General features: G+C 39.7%; 1 protein-coding gene across 1 annotated transcript; it reads right to left on the bottom strand.

Moving 5' to 3' along the window:
• Positions 1 to 297: 297 nt before the first annotated feature.
• On the bottom strand, positions 298 to 17,725 carry myo5c (myosin VC). Its single transcript, XM_033634266.2, has 40 exons — positions 17,589 to 17,725; positions 17,153 to 17,263; positions 16,879 to 17,050; positions 16,641 to 16,785; positions 16,192 to 16,348; positions 15,889 to 16,032; positions 15,282 to 15,363; positions 15,058 to 15,165; positions 14,865 to 14,971; positions 14,496 to 14,761; positions 14,318 to 14,399; positions 12,712 to 12,852; positions 12,485 to 12,607; positions 12,273 to 12,356; positions 11,982 to 12,113; positions 11,749 to 11,846; positions 10,656 to 10,742; positions 10,455 to 10,566; positions 10,149 to 10,360; positions 9,909 to 10,074; positions 9,657 to 9,803; positions 9,417 to 9,581; positions 8,106 to 8,199; positions 7,961 to 8,024; positions 7,576 to 7,850; positions 7,414 to 7,477; positions 6,385 to 6,465; positions 6,080 to 6,260; positions 5,887 to 5,980; positions 5,732 to 5,795; positions 5,479 to 5,647; positions 5,300 to 5,384; positions 5,122 to 5,223; positions 4,826 to 4,980; positions 3,615 to 3,704; positions 2,826 to 2,976; positions 2,451 to 2,736; positions 1,825 to 1,999; positions 1,659 to 1,739; positions 298 to 1,535 (listed from the first exon to the last, which is right to left on the bottom strand). Exons 1-40 carry the CDS (start codon positions 17,613 to 17,615, stop codon positions 1,383 to 1,385), a joined length of 5,232 nt encoding a protein of 1,743 aa, XP_033490157.1. The 5' UTR covers positions 17,616 to 17,725; the 3' UTR covers positions 298 to 1,382.
• Between the last annotated feature and the right edge of the window lie 1,253 nt (positions 17,726 to 18,978).

The following is an 18,978-nucleotide window of genomic DNA, read 5'->3' as shown; positions in this document are numbered from 1 at the left end:
GGCTTGACAACATGAGGTCATGTCCTTACATAGTGGGTATTAACTGGATCATATGTCAGTATTTTTAGACTCACTAAATTAAGCCAGCAAAATATCAACCAGAATTTAATTCCTGGCTTTGCAAAGACTGCTTTGACACAGCATTTAGACTTTGGTTTTGGGAGATAAAATTATCAGGGCTGCTGTCTTCAAATGGATTGTTTTGTCTTGGAACAGTCCAAAACTCAGTAATATTTAGTTTTCCATGATTTAAACCACTACTCTAAAGCTGAATAATACACGTTAAACATAAAAAACAGGATACAGTTTGTCTTTAATGCAGGAACACAGATAAATGTGGCACTCTGGTGTTTTTACATATCAAACCATTTATTTCAATGGAATCAATTATTCGTGAAACATGTTTTTATATCTTAAACAGCTGTTACAAAAAATATATTTATGAAGAAATATATGTTTTTATATAATCATCTGTTTTATGTCAATGATTGAAAATATTGTTTCATTTTATTGACTCAATTTTCACATTTTAACAGGGCCTGACATCACTGAGGTCATGTCCTTACATAGTGGGTATTAACTGGATCATATTTTATTATTTTTAGACTCACTATATCTAAATTTGGTGACTTTTAAGCCAACAAAATATCAAGCATAATGACATTACTAGCAGTGCAATAGTCCAAAACTCAAAAATATTTAGTTTACAGTGATATAAAACAGAGAAAAGCAGTAAATCCTCACACTGCAGAAGCTGAAATCAGAGACGTAAAGTCTCTCTTAATTTTCTGTTGATCGACTTATTAATTAATTAATATTGGTTGCAGCTCTAATAAACCGCTCTCACCCCTATTCAAAATCTTTTACTCTCTCTGCAATTCATCTTTTTAATTCTAATTCAAATTCTTTTATTGTTCTTTTATCTCTTTTTATTGATAATCAGTCTATTAACTTGTATCATTTACTTATAGATTCCTTTATTCCACTGAGCTCCTTGACACATTTTTTATTTATTTTTTTACTCATCTTTTATGTGTCGACATGTTACTGTACATTATGTTATAGTATGTGTAAAAGGCAAGCTGTTCAAACAAACTGCCCTCTGGTGGGATTGATAAAGTTGTCTGAATCTAAATCTAAAATGAACAAAAATCTTTGAAGAAATAAAATATAAAAGTCTAAGAAATTATATAAAATGTTTTTTTTGTTATGTGGTACATTGAGGGGACATGACCTCTGTATTTAAAAAATCCTAAATATAAATATATGGTGTTCATTGTTTATTTAAAGTGTTTACACATTTATATACACAATAAAATACAGCCATAGGCCATTGCACTATCAATCAGTCATGAGGAGTGAAAGGTCGAGTGCTGGCTGTGTCAGATCCTGGTTAGAAAGCCAAGATGAAGGCTGCTGGGGACCTGCAGCAGCTCCAGAGCCTGCGAGGACGGGCAGAAAGGAAACGTGACCTGGAAACGATAGTCCGAGTCAAGCATCAGCTGTGTGGATCCGTCACGGTCATGTAGTAACGACTGCAGCAAAGAAGAGCAGATTGGGATTATTAGTGAAGCGCAAGAATGGCAGATGAACACATAGTTCAAGATGTTACACTGGACTTTAAAGGGACAGTTCAGGAAATGAACAGTCAAGCTCACCTGAACTTTGCGGACAAATGACGACGACACCCTTTTCTCAAAATCATCAATGGGTGTGTACGAGTTCAAGATCTTGACAATCTGCAAATTTAAATGTGAGTTTTGTTTCAGTGTGGAACTAAACTTCTCCAGTATCAAGCATGTGTGTAATGTGAGAACACAATACCTGAACAGGGTTGAGCTCAGTGCATTTTTCAGTGATTTCGTTGGCGTCATCATCAGTAGACTTGTTGACTTGCAGCAGCCAGGCGGCCTGTGACAGCGGCCTCAGCGTATCCATGGCGTTAGAGCTTTGCATTTGCTTCTCCTTCAGCCATTCCTCCAGATAACTGATGTTACACCTAAACAAACAGAGAAGATATGATGTCATTTTTGTCTGCATAAGGATAGTCTTTATTAGCTGTGAACAGAAGCTCTACAGCTCACTCTGTCGGTTTATTGGTCAGTCCACAAAAACCTCCCCACCCTTTAGCAGCCACAGCTTTTGCCATAAAAGGCTAAAATTTGGCCTGGAGTTCAAATGTGTGCTTGTGAAGGTGTGTGTTTGTGTTCATGCCAATTAGCTAAAAGGTGGCGTGGCGTGGCAATGGAGTGGCCTATCAAAAAGTTGCATAACTTCCAAATGGATTTTAAGACATGCACAAGATTTTGAGTAAAGATTGGTCATGAGCCAAACAGCAGCTGATCAACTGTTCATTTCAACTAGCAAAATCAGCAACACATAGATGCAGGTGCACATTTGGTCACAGCAACTGCAAATTCATGCTTGTCCTTATAAAAACAACCACAGACCTGATTTGCATTCCCTTCCTGCAGGAGCACATGTCTTTGCGGAGCATGATGTTGTTGAGGGCGGTCGCACCAATGAGGAAGAACATTTGCTTGACAGCCTGTTTGATGAGGCCCTGCTCCATGCCATGCTGGCTCATGGTGGAGTGGAAGACACTGAGCTGCTGAATGATGGAGGAGATGGTGTGTGTCTCCGAGTCCTCGTAGATGCTGTTGGAACGCTTCCTGAAGCCTGTCGGCTTCATGCTGGAGATTCCCTGTAAACTCTCGTGCTCCAACATGCCGGGCACTGGTGGACCAGAAAGTAAAGCAGCACATTTTAAAATACTCATAAAGGTGCAAAATCTGCATGTGATTATGATGGACTGTGTAAAATACCAATTGCAGGAGCGAGGCTCTTCTCCATGACTGAGATAAACTGGTGGTAGATCTGAATGGCCATGTCGCTGAGAATCTGTCTGTGTTCAGACAAATCAAAATTCTTCAAGCAGTTCTTCTTCTGGCGAGGAGTGTTTTGTTTCATGAACTCCTTCAGAGAGCAGAAAAAAACAGGATAATGTCAAAATACACACGCTACTGTTCACTAGTGTTGTCAAAAATACTGATTTATCCTCACATATTGATTTTCATTTGATCAGTTTCAATATTCTCAACTCAGCTGTGCTCTCTTGCTCTCTCTCAGGGTTAAATGTTTACTACAGTTGTTTTCTGCTTCTAATCAAAAAAAGTAACATCATTGTTGACTTGTTATAGACTTGTTATATTTAGCTTTTAATGACATATTCAAATGGTGCGCCCTCACTGTCCAAATTTTTCGCCGGGGTATCAAAAATGCAGTGGTGTAGTGGAGGGTATACTCAGGTATACGGGGTATACCCACTTCTTTTTCTATCCAGTGACAGTATACCCACCTATCAGCTAAACAGCCATTGTAATATATAGGAGAGTATGGCCACTTCCTCATCGGTAACCTACCTATCTACCTAGTAGTACACCCACCTCATCAACTACCACTACACCACTGCAAAAATGGTATCGAATACTGATATTTTTCATGGTTTAGTATCAAAGTGAGAAATTCTCATATCATGACAACACTACTGTTTAAAACATCTTTGAGAAATGAAAAAAAAAAGTGCAACAAGGGTAAATAAAGTAGATCCATACCTCCTCCCCGCTGTACTGCTTCAGACAGTTGAGCAGCTGATATGTGTTTGAGAGCCAGAACGACAGCAACTCAAAGTCTTTGTGGTAACTCTGAAATGAAAAAATGTCATTTTGCTTTTATTATTTCTCAGCAACACAATTATATGTATTTTTTCTTATTCATTATTTATGTGACATTTTATTTTAGTCATACAACTTGTAAATGTGTACTTTTTCTGGCCGTGTATCCTTTCACAGAGTGAAATAATAATAATAATGCATTTTACTTATAGGGATACTGGGGCTTGGTTGGGGTGGTGGGACGGCTCGCGGCGGGCGCCGGAAAATTTCCCTTATTTTCAAATCCAAAACTTGACAGGTATGAAGTCATCATCAGTGCAACTCCCGACGCATGTGTCACCATTAAATCAGACCGCATATACCAGCTTGAAAAGGTGTGTTTTCAGATGGGATTTCAAAGTGGAAAGGAAGTCAATATTGCGAATGTAGTGGGGGAGAGACAGAACGGCTGAAGGCTCGAGAACCATAATAGTCAAGTCGGCAGATGGTGATGTGAGTTGGACTGCAAAAGAGGATCTACGAGTACAGGAGGGTGTGTAGATATGAAGGAGTTCAGGCAGGTAGGAAGGGGTTTCATTATGAAGGGGCTTAAAGCTGAGAAGCAGAATCTTGAAATTGATGCAATATTTAACAGGAAGCCAGTGGAGCTGCTGGAGAACAGGATCTGTGGAGGGGGTTCTATTGATGATAGGGGCGGCTAAATTCTGGACACTTGAGAGGGAGACCAAAGAGGTCAGAACTGCAATAATCAATATGGGATGTAATCAAAGAATGAACAAGGATAGCAGCGATCTGAGGTGTAAGAGACGGGCGGAGATGATTAATATTTCGTAGATGAAAGTATGCAGACTGAGTATCATTATTGACGTGGGCCTCAGAGGAGAGTGTACTGTCCAGGATGACACCCAGACTCTTAACCTGAGGGGATGGACATACTTTGGAGTTGTACAAGGACAACCTCTGTTTTATCACTGATAAGTTTGAGGAAGTAACATGAAAGCCAAGACTTAAACAAATGAATAAACTAAACTGCTGCCAACATTCAGGCTACCTAGATATAAACATGATTAATAGCTTTTGAATTCTACTCATTGTTTATTTAGCAAATATACAGCTGAGATAAAAGCCACTAGAAAGAGAATTAACCTCACCATGATGACCTTTTTGACACCGTTGATGATGGCAGTCATGAGAGACTTGAGTTTGACTTCATCGTTCAGGTAGTCAGCGTGGCGGATGCACATGAAGAGGATGTTAGCCGGCAGGCCAGGCATCATACTGACCACCACACCTTTGGGCTTCAGCTCTGTGAGTAGAGCAAGTTTCATGTAGTTATAATTCATTCCAGCTCAAACCAGAAGGCAGACAAAATTCCAGCTCAAACCAGAAGGCAGACAAAGTCACAAAATTAATGAGACTACTTTAAAATAATAGAAATGAAGAATACCCAGAATGATGTTCTGAATGAGCCTGGATTCGTCCTCTCTCTTGTACTCCAACATGCCGAGGTAATCTTTGGGAATTGCGGGCGCAGACGTTTGCTTCACTGCTGTGAGACACATCAAAGTGGTGAACATGGAAAAGTCTGATTCATGTTATAATGTGTGCACAAGCTGCAGCGCTACCTTTCTGTGATGTTTCAAGGCTCTTTATTTGATTCTGGAGTTTCCTTATTAATCTGTCTTTCTGGTCGAGCTGCTCCTCAAAGTCCTGAAAGGAAAAGAGCAGTCGTCACTTTTGTCTTTCACACACACAAAACATGCATTCACACACTCGTGCTGTAACAGCCTGTATCCACACGCACCATGTTCTCTGCAGTTAACTGTGATGTCTCCTGTCTCAGTTTGCTCTTGGCCTCCATCTCCATCAGCAGTTGTCTCTTCAAGTGATCATTCTCCTCTTCCAGCTCCTCTACTTTGCCATGAAGCTCCCTCTTCAGCTCCTCCAGCTCTTCAGCTTTCTCCTCAAAGTGCCTAAAAATCAACAAAAATCAGGACGACTCAGAAATGACCAGCACTTCTTTAATCAAGACACAGACTCAAGGCTGAATATCTTACCTGCGTTGTGAGCTCTCCTCTTTAATCTTCCTCTGAAGAGTGTTCGTGATCTCCTCAGTTTTTTCTTTTGGATGACACAGACAAAAAATAAACATGAGAAAAACTGAAATCTGCAGAAGAGCTTCATAATGACATAGTTGGATATTCAGATCTACCTGCTAGTTCTCTGCTCTGCTCCTCTATGCGGACCTCCAGTTCTTGTTTTTGCCTCTGCAGCTCTGAAGCCTGCAGTTTCAGTTCTGGTATCACCTGTGGATCACATGAAATAAGGGAAAGCACATGTTCATATGTTCTGCACCTCATCTATCCCAAGAGATGAATTATAGAATCAAGAACGCAATAACGCACTGAGTTCTCGCTGCTGAGCCTGGACACTTCTTGGCGAATGCTCTTGTTGACATTACTTTTCTCCTGGAACAGGTTTTGCAACTTGCTGTTCTCATTTTGGAGGTGGTCCACTTTCAACTTCAAGCCCTCCACTTGGGTCTCATAGCTCTCCTTCTGCTCCCTCTGGTGGCTTTCCAGTATTCTGCCATCAAAGGTGGAAGCATGTCAAACAGGATGAAGTGTAAACAGGTTTGTCACACTGGTACACAACTGGATGACGCTGATATTGAGTGAATGGATTGCTATGGTTGTCAGTAAAAATAAACCTGGTTGCTTTCTGCAGTCCATCAAAGGCTGTTAGCAAGTCTTCAACTTCATAAATCTTCTCAGAGTCGTCTGGGGTTAGCCTTCAGAGAAACAATGTGTGAGATACAAATCCTATGTGCAACACCTCTGTATACAGTACACTTGTCAGTCACGCACAAATCCTCTTTTTCACAATGCTCATTCTGTTATATCCTATATCCTATACTTTTTTCTTATTACATTTGTTCAGTACTGTTTAATTAACATATCACTTTCAAACAATCTTTATTTTTATGTATGTATAAGGTGCTATGTTTTATATTTTATTTTATATTCTACTTATGTCATTCCATTTTATCTTACATTATCTTATCTTACATTTTACCTATATTATTTTCATTTCTGATCTTGTTTTATCTTTATTTTTATTTATGTTATTTTTAGCTATTCTGTTTATTTTATTTTTTACTTATCTCATGTTATCCCTATTTTCACTTGTGCTTTTATTTCATTTTTATTTATTTTATCTTTATTTTTAATCTTTATTTTCCTGTCTTGTGCTATCTTTATTTTTTTTATCTTATTTTGTTTTTATTCTATTTCATTTTTAGCTTATTTTATCTGTATTTTTTTTTACTATTTTATCTTTTTTAATCTTTTTTTTATTTTTATCTTATTTTATTTTTTATTTTTTATCTTATTGTATCTTTATTTTTCTAATTTTGTAAAATGTCATCTTTATTTTTATCTTATTTTATCTTTATTTTTAGTTATTTTATCTTATCTTATCTTTATTTTTCCTAAGTCTTCCTTTATTTTTATCTATTTTATATTTATTTTTATGTATTTTGTCTTTTATTTTATCCTATTTATCTTTACATATCTTACTTTATCCTTTTTGCGACTTGTGCTTATATTGCTGAGATGACCTGTTTTCTCTTCTAATACATTTCATTATACAGTTGACCCTGTTAACATATGTAAGACTAATAAAGTAGAAACTGAACTGAATCTGAACCTAAGTGAGAGAAATAAAATATTTGATTTACCCCAAAAGAACCTCCTGTTCGACAACACCACCCAGAAGTTGTCTCGTAATATCGTTCATTTTAGCTGCAGAAAGATATTCAGGGATAATCGTCAGTCTGTATTTATGCATATTGACGTATCATTTTTATAACTGAGGGTATATTAGTAAGTAAAAGTCGTACCTCGTGCTTGTTCCGACTGTTGCTTCATCCTCCTGTCCATGTTATTCCTCTGGTTTTGGAGGTTGTTGAGATCCCTGCGCAGCTCAGGAATGACCTTGATATGTTTGGTGAGCTGGATATTCTGCTCCTGCAGGTCAGAGTTTGCCCTGTCCGCCTCCTCGATCTTTCTCTGCAGACCGACTCTCTCCTCTTTCAGTCTCTTAATCTCCTCTTTCAGGGCTTCCACCTCTCTCTCATGGTCATGTCGCTGGATCTCAGTGTTGTTCTCCGCAATTCTGCCAAGAATCATCTCAACTGAGTAAACTGAACAAGCTGAGCCAAAACCTGCTTTTACTAAACAAACATTTGCTGTAGAGGAGACAGATTGTACATTTTCATGACTTACTTTCTCAGCCTTGCTTCATATTCTTTCTCTTCCTGAAGGCCCCTCTTTATCTCATCAAAGCTTTCTGTAAGAGTGACACACAGGTCACAAGTTTGGTACAAATCACAAGAAGAGAAGCCTACACAGGAATCTTGACTTTTATTACCTTGGGCTTCTTTGGTCGAAGCTTCAAACTTCTTCTCCAGGTTCTGCTTTTCAAGGTTTAGTGCATCTATTTCCTTTTTAAGCTGTGCAGTTGTCTAGGGCGAGAATAAAAATGTGTTTTTAAAGGGCTCATAAATACAGAAGCCGACAGCCACTGTGCTTGAATTATTTTATTTTAATGCTGTTATCTGGAAATTACAGGTTAATCATTTTGCAATAATGAGCTTCATTATCTAAGATAAGGAGATAATCACCTTGTTATCGCAAAAAAACAAAAGGTCATTTCCTCTTTTTGCTTATAATGTTTGTCAGAGATCAAGAGTGCCCTGCCAGCATACACAGATGGCATCTTGACAACTGTAGCAACTGTTTTAAGCTGAAAATATCGGATCAAGAAACACTGATCAACACACCAGTCTGTACTTCAGTCAACGTCTTAAGCAACTTCTCTTGACAGAGTACAGTGCTATGTAAATGAGTTAGGTACAGTGTGTGTGAGCAGTGCAAATATTTGATATTGTAATTCTTGTTTTTATTTTTTCTTGTTTTTTTTTGTTTGTTTGTTTTATTTCTGGTATTTCTTGCAAATAAATTGTATTCTATTTTTTCCTTTCCTTGGTCTTTTTTATCTTTTAGCATTGCTTGTTTAAAATTTGTATTCTTTTTTTTCCCCAAATATTTTAAAAGTATTTGTCTGTTTGTAAATTGGTGATAAGCACATACAGCTATATTTAATTTCAGTGTTAGGTGGGGTCCTTTAAGAAGCCCTCAGGTTTTTTTTCATCCAACCTGTGCATTTTCTTTTGTTGCTTTGTTTTTGTTTCTCTTTATGCAGAAATAAAGAACCAAAGAACCAAAGGTCAGGCACAGGCAAAAATTGCACTGTGTTTTTCTGTTAGAGATAACACTCAGATCAGTCCTCATCAGTCAGTTATGAATCCTCCTCAGTAAACATGACAGTGATCTCGAAGGCTGAAATCAGGCACTACCAAATGATCCAGAAACTCACTTTTGAGTTCTAAAAAATTATCCAGTGATCTCAAGAAAACAAAAGTCGTTTTCTCATGATAAATTATGTCATTTCAAGAAATCCAGCTCACATTTTCTCCTGAATCAAATGTATTAACCTGTTTTCATGAGAAAATGAGCTTTGCATCACGAGATAACAGAACAATTACCTTGAGATCACAGCATCAAATAAACATTTGCAAGCACAGCTGTTCTCAACATCTGTACACAAAGTCTGTTTCATCAGCAAACAAAAAGTTGCTAAAACATAAACAGCTGTATAAGCATCAGCTTCAAGACTAACCACACTGGCATCTTCTTTCACTTTCTTCTCCCTTGCCTCCAAAGACGCCTTCTGGTTGGTTGATTTTTCCAGCTGTACTTCAAGAACTTGAAGCCTGTCCACCGTCTGAGCGTGAGAGTTGGCCAAGCTTGTCAGTCTTTCCATCAATCCACGGTTCTCTTTGTTCTGTAAGGATACAGGGATTCAGTTGCATCCTTCAACATAAGAGCACAGCTGAAGTAAGTTTGACAGAATCTTTACCTGCTCTTCAATCTTCTTCTTGAGTGTCTGCACCCTGTAGGAGAGCTGAACGTTGAGCACAAGCCGACGCATGGTTTGAAAACGCCGCCGTGCCAGCCATGCTCTGGCGTACTTCTGTAGAATCAGAGCTTTCTGCTCCTCCATCATCTGAGAATTAACAAACAGACAGCAGGACATGAAACACCTGTGGTTATATTTTGTATTTTCATCTTACTGAATGGTACAAATAACTAATTAATCAACCATACAGACCTTTTTGTACCGTTTTCGGGCCATCCAACCTCGTGTGAAAGCCTGAATGGTGATGGAGGCCAGACGGACTACCTGGAAGATCTGTCTCATGCGGTAACCCCTCCAGTATCTCTGGATCACCACTGATGCCCAGCCCTGCTTCAGTGTTGCAGCAGTCACTGTTTTACTGTAAAACAAAGCATGTCAGAACCATGACAGACACAACGCAGGACAACAGAGCTGCATGTGAACGCCTCTAACCGGATTGTCTTCTTTCCACGGATGTACTGTTGGAGGATGATGGCCGCCTGTCTCATGCGCAGGTACTTCCTCCTCTGGCTCCACCCACGAAAGTGTTTCTGGATGGTCACGGAGGCTCCTCTCAGTCGGTCCAGACGCAGCTTCTCTAGATAAGCTACCTGACCGGCTCGGAAGAAGATCTTTGTGCGGCCAAACTTGTACTGGTTGGGGTCCTGGAGATCAAGCCATGATGTCAAAGTTAAACACAAACAGGAAGTGCACAACAATGCATGACAATGTTGTATAAAGTCAGCAAAGTAAACTAACCTGAATCAACCTCTGCAGCACTTTCTTGCAGGTCTGTTTCTTGTCCCTGACATCGGCCTCCTGATGTGACATTAGGATACTGTATCGGCTGTAAAACTCAATGTAGGTCCACCTGCAGACAAAAAACATGTTTGCCATTACAACATTAGCATATTATTATATAATATTGGGCTGATATATGATCTAGTTATAGAGAATCACCTGGATGGATAGCTCTGTGCACTGATGCGAATAGTTTCAAGGACTCCACAGGCTCGCAGCTGCTGCACCACCCTCCTGGAGTCATATCTAAAAAAAATCAAGCAAACACTCACTTAACAAAAAACACCAAACTGCATGGAACTGTCTACCAAATCAACTGAAAATGCAAAACAACTTAAATGTCTTTAATAGAAGTATTAAATAATGGCTTAAAGACATTGTTCTCACGTCTAATACCACAGTAGATGCACCTGTATTTTGTGTGGATATATTTCTGTGTATGGATTTGTGGGTGTATTTTTCATTTCTTTTTTCTATTTTAAGTTTTAAAAAGCCTCCTGTGGGTAGGTGTTGCAAATTAGCTTTTGCTGCAAACTCCAAACACAGTGCATCTTGTTCTTGTGCATGGTAAATGGATTTGCACTTGTACAGTGCCTTTTTGGCTGTTTGATCACTCAAAGCACTTTCACACTGCTTGTGACATTCACTCATTCACACACACATTCATACACTGGTGGCCAAGGCTACCATACAAGGTGCTACCTGCTACTCAGTTTTAACCATTCAGCGCAATCACACACCGATGGAAAAGCCTTTGGGAGCAATGTGGGGTTCGGTACATCACGCCAGGATACTTCGACATGTGAACTGGAGGAGGAACGACCCGCTCTACCTCCTGAGCCACAGCCACCCATATCAGTGGTTTCAAACTGGTGGGTCGCGGTCCATTCTGACTGGACCACAAGTGACTCGCAAACACGTCAAGTTTGTAAAAAACACACTTTATTTTTAAGTACAATGAATTTCCAGCACAGAGTTTTTATTTTAAAGTACCGTTTCCTGCTGTAGAGTGAGTGACCAATGGACAGCTACTTAACAGAGACAGCAAACTAGCTCGATGACATGGCTGACTGTATTTAACTGTGTGGACCTTGAACTAATGACTAAGGAGAAATCTGGACCCTGTGGTTGAACCAGTTGGAAACCACTGACCCATATTATATGTACAATTCCAATGCAACTGTGATGTCCATATAAAATAAAATAGACTATAAATAAATACATTTAAAAAAGGAGGTTCACTGATACTCACTCAAATGGGAGCTTTTCATCATTGGGCTTAATGCAGCGCACATAATGAGGGGTGGTGGCATTCAGTGTTTCCATCAGTAAAGACAGGGAGCTGCAGAACTACATTCAAACACAAAGTTCATGAAAGAGGATTAATATTCAAGATGCAAACTCTAAATGCATACAGGACATTGTGGAAACTTCAGTGAGGGAGTTCAATCTCAAGTGAGCAGCGACAGTAAGTAAACATTTCACCTTATCTCCTACTGAGGTCCTCAGCTGTTTATTGGCTGGTTTCACTCCGGGCCTGGCCGGCCTCACTTTGACACCTTTACTGCTCACAGTGCTTTGCTCCTCCTCTCGGAAAAAGTTGGCCAGAAAGGGAAACTGATAACAGGTGCAGGCAGGAGAAATGTGTTAAAATTAGAAAAACAAAGCAGCGTGGGATGGCTTTAGGCTTTAGAGATACACACACATCGATTTGTTAACCACTGTGATGCATTGAAAAATTAAAGCACGGCAAAATAACATAGGGTGTTTAATTACCTTACTGGCTCTCATGATATCAACCAGCTCTTCATAGAGAGTGTCTCTGTTCTTTTCAAGAAAACCTTTGCATTGATATTCCACCTGTTCATGGAGAAATACTCAGTTAGTTAAAAAAAAAGTATCTGACTGGAATCCATTAAACAATAGCAGGAGTAACTTTTGTGCCATATTATGCAAGAAAGAGATTTCTAAGGGTCAACAGACTGCACCTTGTCTGCAAAGTGTTGAATCACAAATGCCTCATTTGATAACCTGGGCTTCTCAAACAGAGGATTGGCATCGAGGTAGTTGAACAGCTTTTGCAGCCAGCTTTGGTCAGTGCCCTGAGGAAACTGTAACGTGAAGAGACAAATGTATAGGAGGCACAGCAGTCATTAAAAACACAATCCCAGGAGCTGAAAATGTGAACTGTAAAAGCTCAGGTCTATTCAGTTACCAAACATTCTTCATCAAGCAGGTCCAGGATCCCCATCTTTGCCTCAATCAGGTCAATGACCGGCTGGTTGTCATAGAAATCTATCAGCGTCCATGGGATGTCCTCTTTCATGTATTCCTCTTGCTCCAGCTTGAACACATGCTGATTAAAGATGAAGACAAAAAAATAACCATCTGAGCAGTGGTGCCCCAAGAACTTTTAATAGGGGCGGCCAGATGGGTCCAATGAGAATCTTGGGGTGGCAAACCAAAACTAAAAGCCATAACCGAATTTCAGAAAATTGATTATGATGTTATAGTAGTGTATATAGGCTACTTAAAAACTATGTCAATATAGAGAGTTAAGGAATCGAAACACACTGGCAGCAAACGACGCACGTCAAAAAATATACCCCTATTATCTTCAATGTACAACCCACACTGGCAACAGCAAGACCCGTGTCGGTGCTCCTGGACGCACTGCCCCATGGCACTTTACGCCACTGTCCTATTTCCAGCCTCGCCACCCCCAGAATTAAATGCATTTCTCCCCCACTCACTCTCTGCTTGTACATACTAGCTCCCATAGCAGCTCTTTTTCTCTGCTCGTATAGCAGCTTGACTCCTCTCCTCCTACACTGTTGCCGTGTCTCATGTGTGACAAAGAATAGATGAGGAGAGACTTGTTGTTGAGGTTGAGAAATATCCCGCACTAAACGACCAACAATCCCATCACTATAAAGACAATGGCCAGGGCGTCATTGGCTTGGTGGTGAAGCAGGCGCATGTCTCTCCCTCTCTCTCTCCACCCCTCACGCTTCACTGTCCTTTCAATTAAAGGCAAAAAATGCCCTAAAAAATATCTATCTTTATTTAGTGGCTGTCCACATAATTTTAAGCTAATGCATAGGTGAAGGAAGTACAGATCTTTCAGTAAAAGCAGTAATAACTTTGCATGGTTGTCTGTTGACGAGCTGCAGCACGACACGTCCAGTGTGTGCTAGGGGCCACGCGTGATGTGCCGTGGCAGTGCTGGTGTGTTCTCAGCTTTACACATGAACGGTTAACATTTTAAGTTCCACAGCAATCATGTTGTAATGTGTTATATATGTGTTTATACACAGATTTAATGTTCTTCAAATAGGCTGGTTGTCCTTTTCTTTAAAAAGACGAATATACAGCTTTAATTTGAAGGAGTAAATTGGTTATAAGGAGCAAAACATTCACTAGGAATACGCCTTCTTAGGTTTAGGAGAGACTGGTGGGTGCCTGTAAAACCCATTTTCATTCAGATATTTAGAGGTGAGAGTGTAAGGGACCTCTTTGAAAATGGCCATGCCAGTTTTTCCCTCACCAAAAACAAGCTTAATTTTGGAGTGTTACTGAGTCCCCATGACAATAAGCCATGGCAACATGGTTGGTACCAGTGGATGTCTTAGGTTGTCTAGTTTCTCCACCACCTCAGCACTAGCTCAAAAAAAATGAATGCACCACAGCCTCTTAAAGATAGTAATGTTGGCCTCTAATTTGCCAAGGCGGGTCAGCAATAGTACTGGGGGGGGACACACCAATACCTATGAGCAGATAAAGGTTTGTATGCAGTGATTTGTAAAGATGGCGATACATACCAAGTTAAACTGCTGTTGAAGCTTCTCATTTGCGTAGTTGATACAAAACTGTTCAAAGCTGTTGATGTCAAATGTTTCAAAGCTGAGGACAAAACAAAGATCACATCAATCAACAATGGCAGCTACAGACACCCACATTATTAAGCAGCTGAAGAATAAAGTGTTGTATCCGTGTTACCCATAAATATCCAGAACACCAATGAAAGCATGTTGCTTTCCTGGAACCTTCAATGCTGTGTTTATCCTGGTAATAATGCAGTCGAACAGATGGGCGTAGATCTGCTTGGCTAGGGCATCTCTGGCATTTACTGCCCGCTCTTTGGGCACCGGCTTCACCACCGTCTCAGTCACCAGAACGATCCTCCGATGGCACAGCCAGCGCACCAACTGCTCTGTGCTCACATCCAGCAGCTCGCAAAAGACTGCCAGGTGTGGATCACTGGGCTGGAGGACATGCAAATCAAGATTTGTATTGAGCTAGGATAATGTGTTAAGATCTAATGTCGCAAGCAAAATGCACTTTAGGGCTCGCGGAGGTGAGACTCACAGGGACTGATGATTTGCCATCTCCAGAGTCTTTGATTTTCACATTTCCCAAATGCAGAATGGCCGCCAGAACTTTGAACACATTGAACTGAAAGTCCTCGTTCAGCCCTGCAGAGGCAGAGAGGAAGCTAATGTAAAAGTCACACTTAAACAAGTAACAGTCTGACAGATGAAACTTTTTTTGTTTTTTTAACCCAGCAGTGAGAAGGTGCGTCGAGTCTCCTCCATGTCTTTCTTGTCATCTACACCTTCAATTGTGATCTCACCGCCCATGCAGGTGTACTGGAACTTATCTGCACCCACTATAGATGATAGGAATTTATAATCAGGCACTCTTACGATAAAATAATCCTACAGTAAATATGTGTAACACTTAAACATGTGTGTGGGTGGCTGCTCAGTCAGTACAAACACTCACACAGTCTCAGATTCTTGAACTCTGGCAGGTCAGCACAGGAACACATCTGGTAGAATATGTGATAGTTTCGCTCGTCGTCTGCCTGAATAAAACAAGAGCATAGTTAGGGCTGCAACAAACAGCTTTTTTCATTGTCACTTCTGTTTTGTTCACAACCCAAAGATATTCAGTTTACTGTCACAAAGAAGTAAAGAAACCAGAAAATATTCACATTTAATGAAAGGTTTCACTGCTGGAAAAATGCTCTTTTCATAAGACATTTAAAGCAAGAAATAGCCAATACCGTAACAGAATCTTGGTTTATATTTGATCAGCGCTGAGATCTGGGCACTGGTATGATGGAGGGAAGTTTACAATAGATCATTTACACATATCACCCAAACTGTTAAGATACAAAGCTAGTAGAAAATCAGCAAAGTATCCTCTTTATGAGCTGGAATCAGAGAATTTGGTCTTTCTTAAATTATTCAAACAGAATAATCAATTATCAAATTAGTTGGTAATTGACTTAATAACTGAAAACTGATTAACTGTTGTAGCTCTAAGTGTTATTGTTAGGGATCAAATATAAGAAAAACAAGTCAACAACATATTTATTCACATGTACCTGAAAAATGACTCTGGATTTCTCTAGGAGATATGTTCTCATGTTCGCTCCGATGATCCGGTACCTCCTGTCAAAGCTGATCTCTGTGTATTTCCCAAAACGGCTGCTGTTGTCGTTCCTGGTGGTCTTTGCATTTCCAATTGCCTGAGAGAAAAACACCTCAGGTCATCAGGTCTGTTTTCAAGTCATCACAAAGATACACGTTCCCTTAATCAATGCATTGGGTGCATTATATCAAGTTAACATTGTCACAGTGCTTTGAAACATTGAGTTAGCAGGGCTCTTGCTCCATTAAAATCGCACCTCTGTTACGGGATTTGAAGCCAAGACTTTGTCTTCAACACGAGTCTTACTTCCAGACTTGCTCACAACAGCAAAGTATCTCATGGCGTATCGAGCAGACACAGTTTTACCGGCTCCAGATTCACCACTGACAATGATAGACTGGTTCTTGTGGTTTCTGAATAAAAAGAAGTACAGTTATGAGATTTTATTTAAAGGTGCCTTTCATGGCAGTCAAAGTCACCTTACATTGCATAAAATACGAAACAGAGCATATAAGCAACCTGCACCAGTAATAGAACATGAATGAAACCTATAATAATATACACAATAGAACATGGCTCTGCAATGCATTAAATATCTAAAATAAGATGAAGTTGTTGCAGTTAAAGTGGGAAAGCCAATTTAAAAAGATGGCTTTAACTGGACTGTATATTCCACTTTATGTGATAGTTTCAGCCTTTATCTACCTGGCCATCTGTTTGTAAGCCTCCTCTGCCACTGCAAATATATGAGGGTCCATGTCTCCCATGTTCTGGCCTGAGTAGGCATGAATGACTGCATCTCCATAGACATGAAGCTCTTTGTATGGATTTACAGCCACTAGTATAATACCTGAAAATGAGGAAACACAAGCACAGGCTCAGCCACGAGCACAAACGACCCCACACCACAATGACAGTCAAAGATGTGTCTCAGAGACAGTACCACAGTAGGTGTAGATGATTCTGGACTCCACAAATCTAACTTTAAGATTATGCAGGACTGCAGGTTCATGCAGGTAGCTGAGGGCAGTGAGGTCATTCTCCCCCACCAAGATGTCAGGGTTGCGGAGTGGAGGGAGCTGTGGCTTTGATGGGTCAACAGGGTAGTAGTGCTCCTGTAAGGTTATGTAAAAGAGGCAGGTCAGCTGGTGCTTCTCACCATCATAAATCCAGTGCAGCAGGATGTAAAGGTTTTACTAGTCACGTTTAATACTTACAGTGCCATCTTCAAGAAGCAGTTCAAGGACATTATCCCCAATATTAAAGTCTCTGATAATCTCGGCTGATTTCCACACATGTTCTGCATCTGGTATCCACACTCTGTTGTACTGAGGGAGAAGACACAATAACACAATATTAAAAAATAAAACAATGTAAATAATATTTCCTGTGTGGATATGTACTTAATAAACCGAGGACCTTAAGTTATCCTTTAATAGCAAGTGATCATAGTTTATATTCACATGTATATTAACAATTCATAAAGATTTACATTTAAAAGTTGAGTGTGATTAAAAAGGTGATCATTTACACTTTAAATTTAAGTCCAGCCTCCACATCCTGCAACTTTCCTGAGCCCTGACAGTTTCCATATGTTTCTGTAAAACCACATTAAGATCTTACTGTAATAAAAACATGTCGCTTTCCTCTTACCTCGGTGTACAGCTCCAACAAAGCCATGTTTATGCATTATTGTTTTAACTTCCCTGCACAGTGTATTTATCAGCTGTTGTATCACTGTACTTTCCAGGTTACCAACGATTTCCCCCCGCACCCGTCATAACTCTGCCACAAACACCGGAGTCAAGACACACATTACTTCACATGTACCGGTTGGAATTTTCAAAATAATACTCACTGGGGTTAAAATCTTTATTTGAAATACACTTCAACCACTATTTTATTGATTATTTAAATGTTAACACGTGTCTGTCTGATAGGTTCATTTGCACTTTAAGTTTATGTATGTTTTTCTAATATTACGGCATGTATCCATTACATTATTTAAAATTTAATTTCTGCTATGACTCATTTCTGACATGACTATGAATCTCTTTTATATTTAAATACTACCACTACTACTACTACTATTATTAATAATAATAATTGTCATTATTTACCATTATTAATACTGATCCTTATAGCCCTAAGAGTCCTATCTTAAAAGGTACAAACCTGATGCTTTTATTCTGAAGGTCCCGTCACTCATGTTGCAGGTGTGCCTCGTGTCTTCCTGGTTGACTTGTCGCTCACCTGCTGCGGACTTTGACTCTGTGACTCCGCCCTCCCGTCTTGTGACAGCGGCTCCTCAGAGTGGGTGTGCAAGTTTGATCAAGGATTCTGCTAACAAAAGAAACCGGATGCAGACCTCAGTCAGCTCAACGTGTGTGAACGCACCGCAGCCACTGCTGCGCCCCCTGCTCGTTTTAAAAATGATTATACTGTAGTGAATATTTCACCACCTTATACCAACTTTTCCCACAATATCACTGCACCTGCAAAGCTGAGAAGACAGTGGCAATGCCAGTTTTACAGGGAGACTTGTACAAGGAAACACATGAACACATTCCTGGTGTGCACAGCTGTGACGCTTCAAACTGAGATTAATCAGTGATGAACTTTTAGGCATTTTCATATGTTAAGCAAATGCAAATATAGAGCAGTGATAAACATGCTCTTGCAGCTTAGCGCATGGTGAAGTCTAGATATCACTTAGTTTGGACGGCAAAATGTCAGTTACATCAGTCCAGTACATGTAGCCTATATTTCCTAATCCTAGATCCCCAAAGTTTTCGATGTTGAGGACTTTCAAAAAGAGGAGTTTGTAAGTCTTTGCATTTAGTCTCACAGCTCTTCTCCCAAAAAGACTAGGATTAGAGCACACATTTTTTCTGTTAATACAAGTCCATCTTATTGCATAACTATGACTCAAGCAGTGAGTGTGTCCGTGTCAACTAAGAGAATAAAACTAAAACTTAATTAAAATATTTTACATTTTCTTTGGGACTCTGTGATAAATGCACTATGAAAAAGTCAGAGCTTG

Source organism: Epinephelus lanceolatus, chromosome 5, assembly GCF_041903045.1.
Source record: "Epinephelus lanceolatus isolate andai-2023 chromosome 5, ASM4190304v1, whole genome shotgun sequence".
Classification (NCBI taxonomy): Eukaryota; Metazoa; Chordata; class Actinopteri; order Perciformes; family Serranidae; genus Epinephelus; species Epinephelus lanceolatus.
This window is presented reverse-complemented; position numbering and strand designations above follow the sequence as displayed.

Excerpts from the sequence above, each read along its gene's own strand:
- myo5c (XM_033634266.2), bottom strand. The coding sequence starts at position 17,615 with ATGGCTTTGTTGGAGCTGTACACCGAG. Across the intron at positions 14,762-14,864 it reads ATGGCAAATCATCAGTCCCT|CCCAGTGATCCACACCTGGC; the intron begins GTGAGTCTCACC and ends CATGTCCTCCAG. Across the intron at positions 3,705-4,825 it reads GTGTCAAAAAGGTCATCATG|AGTTACCACAAAGACTTTGA; the intron begins GTGAGGTTAATT and ends TTTTCATTTCAG.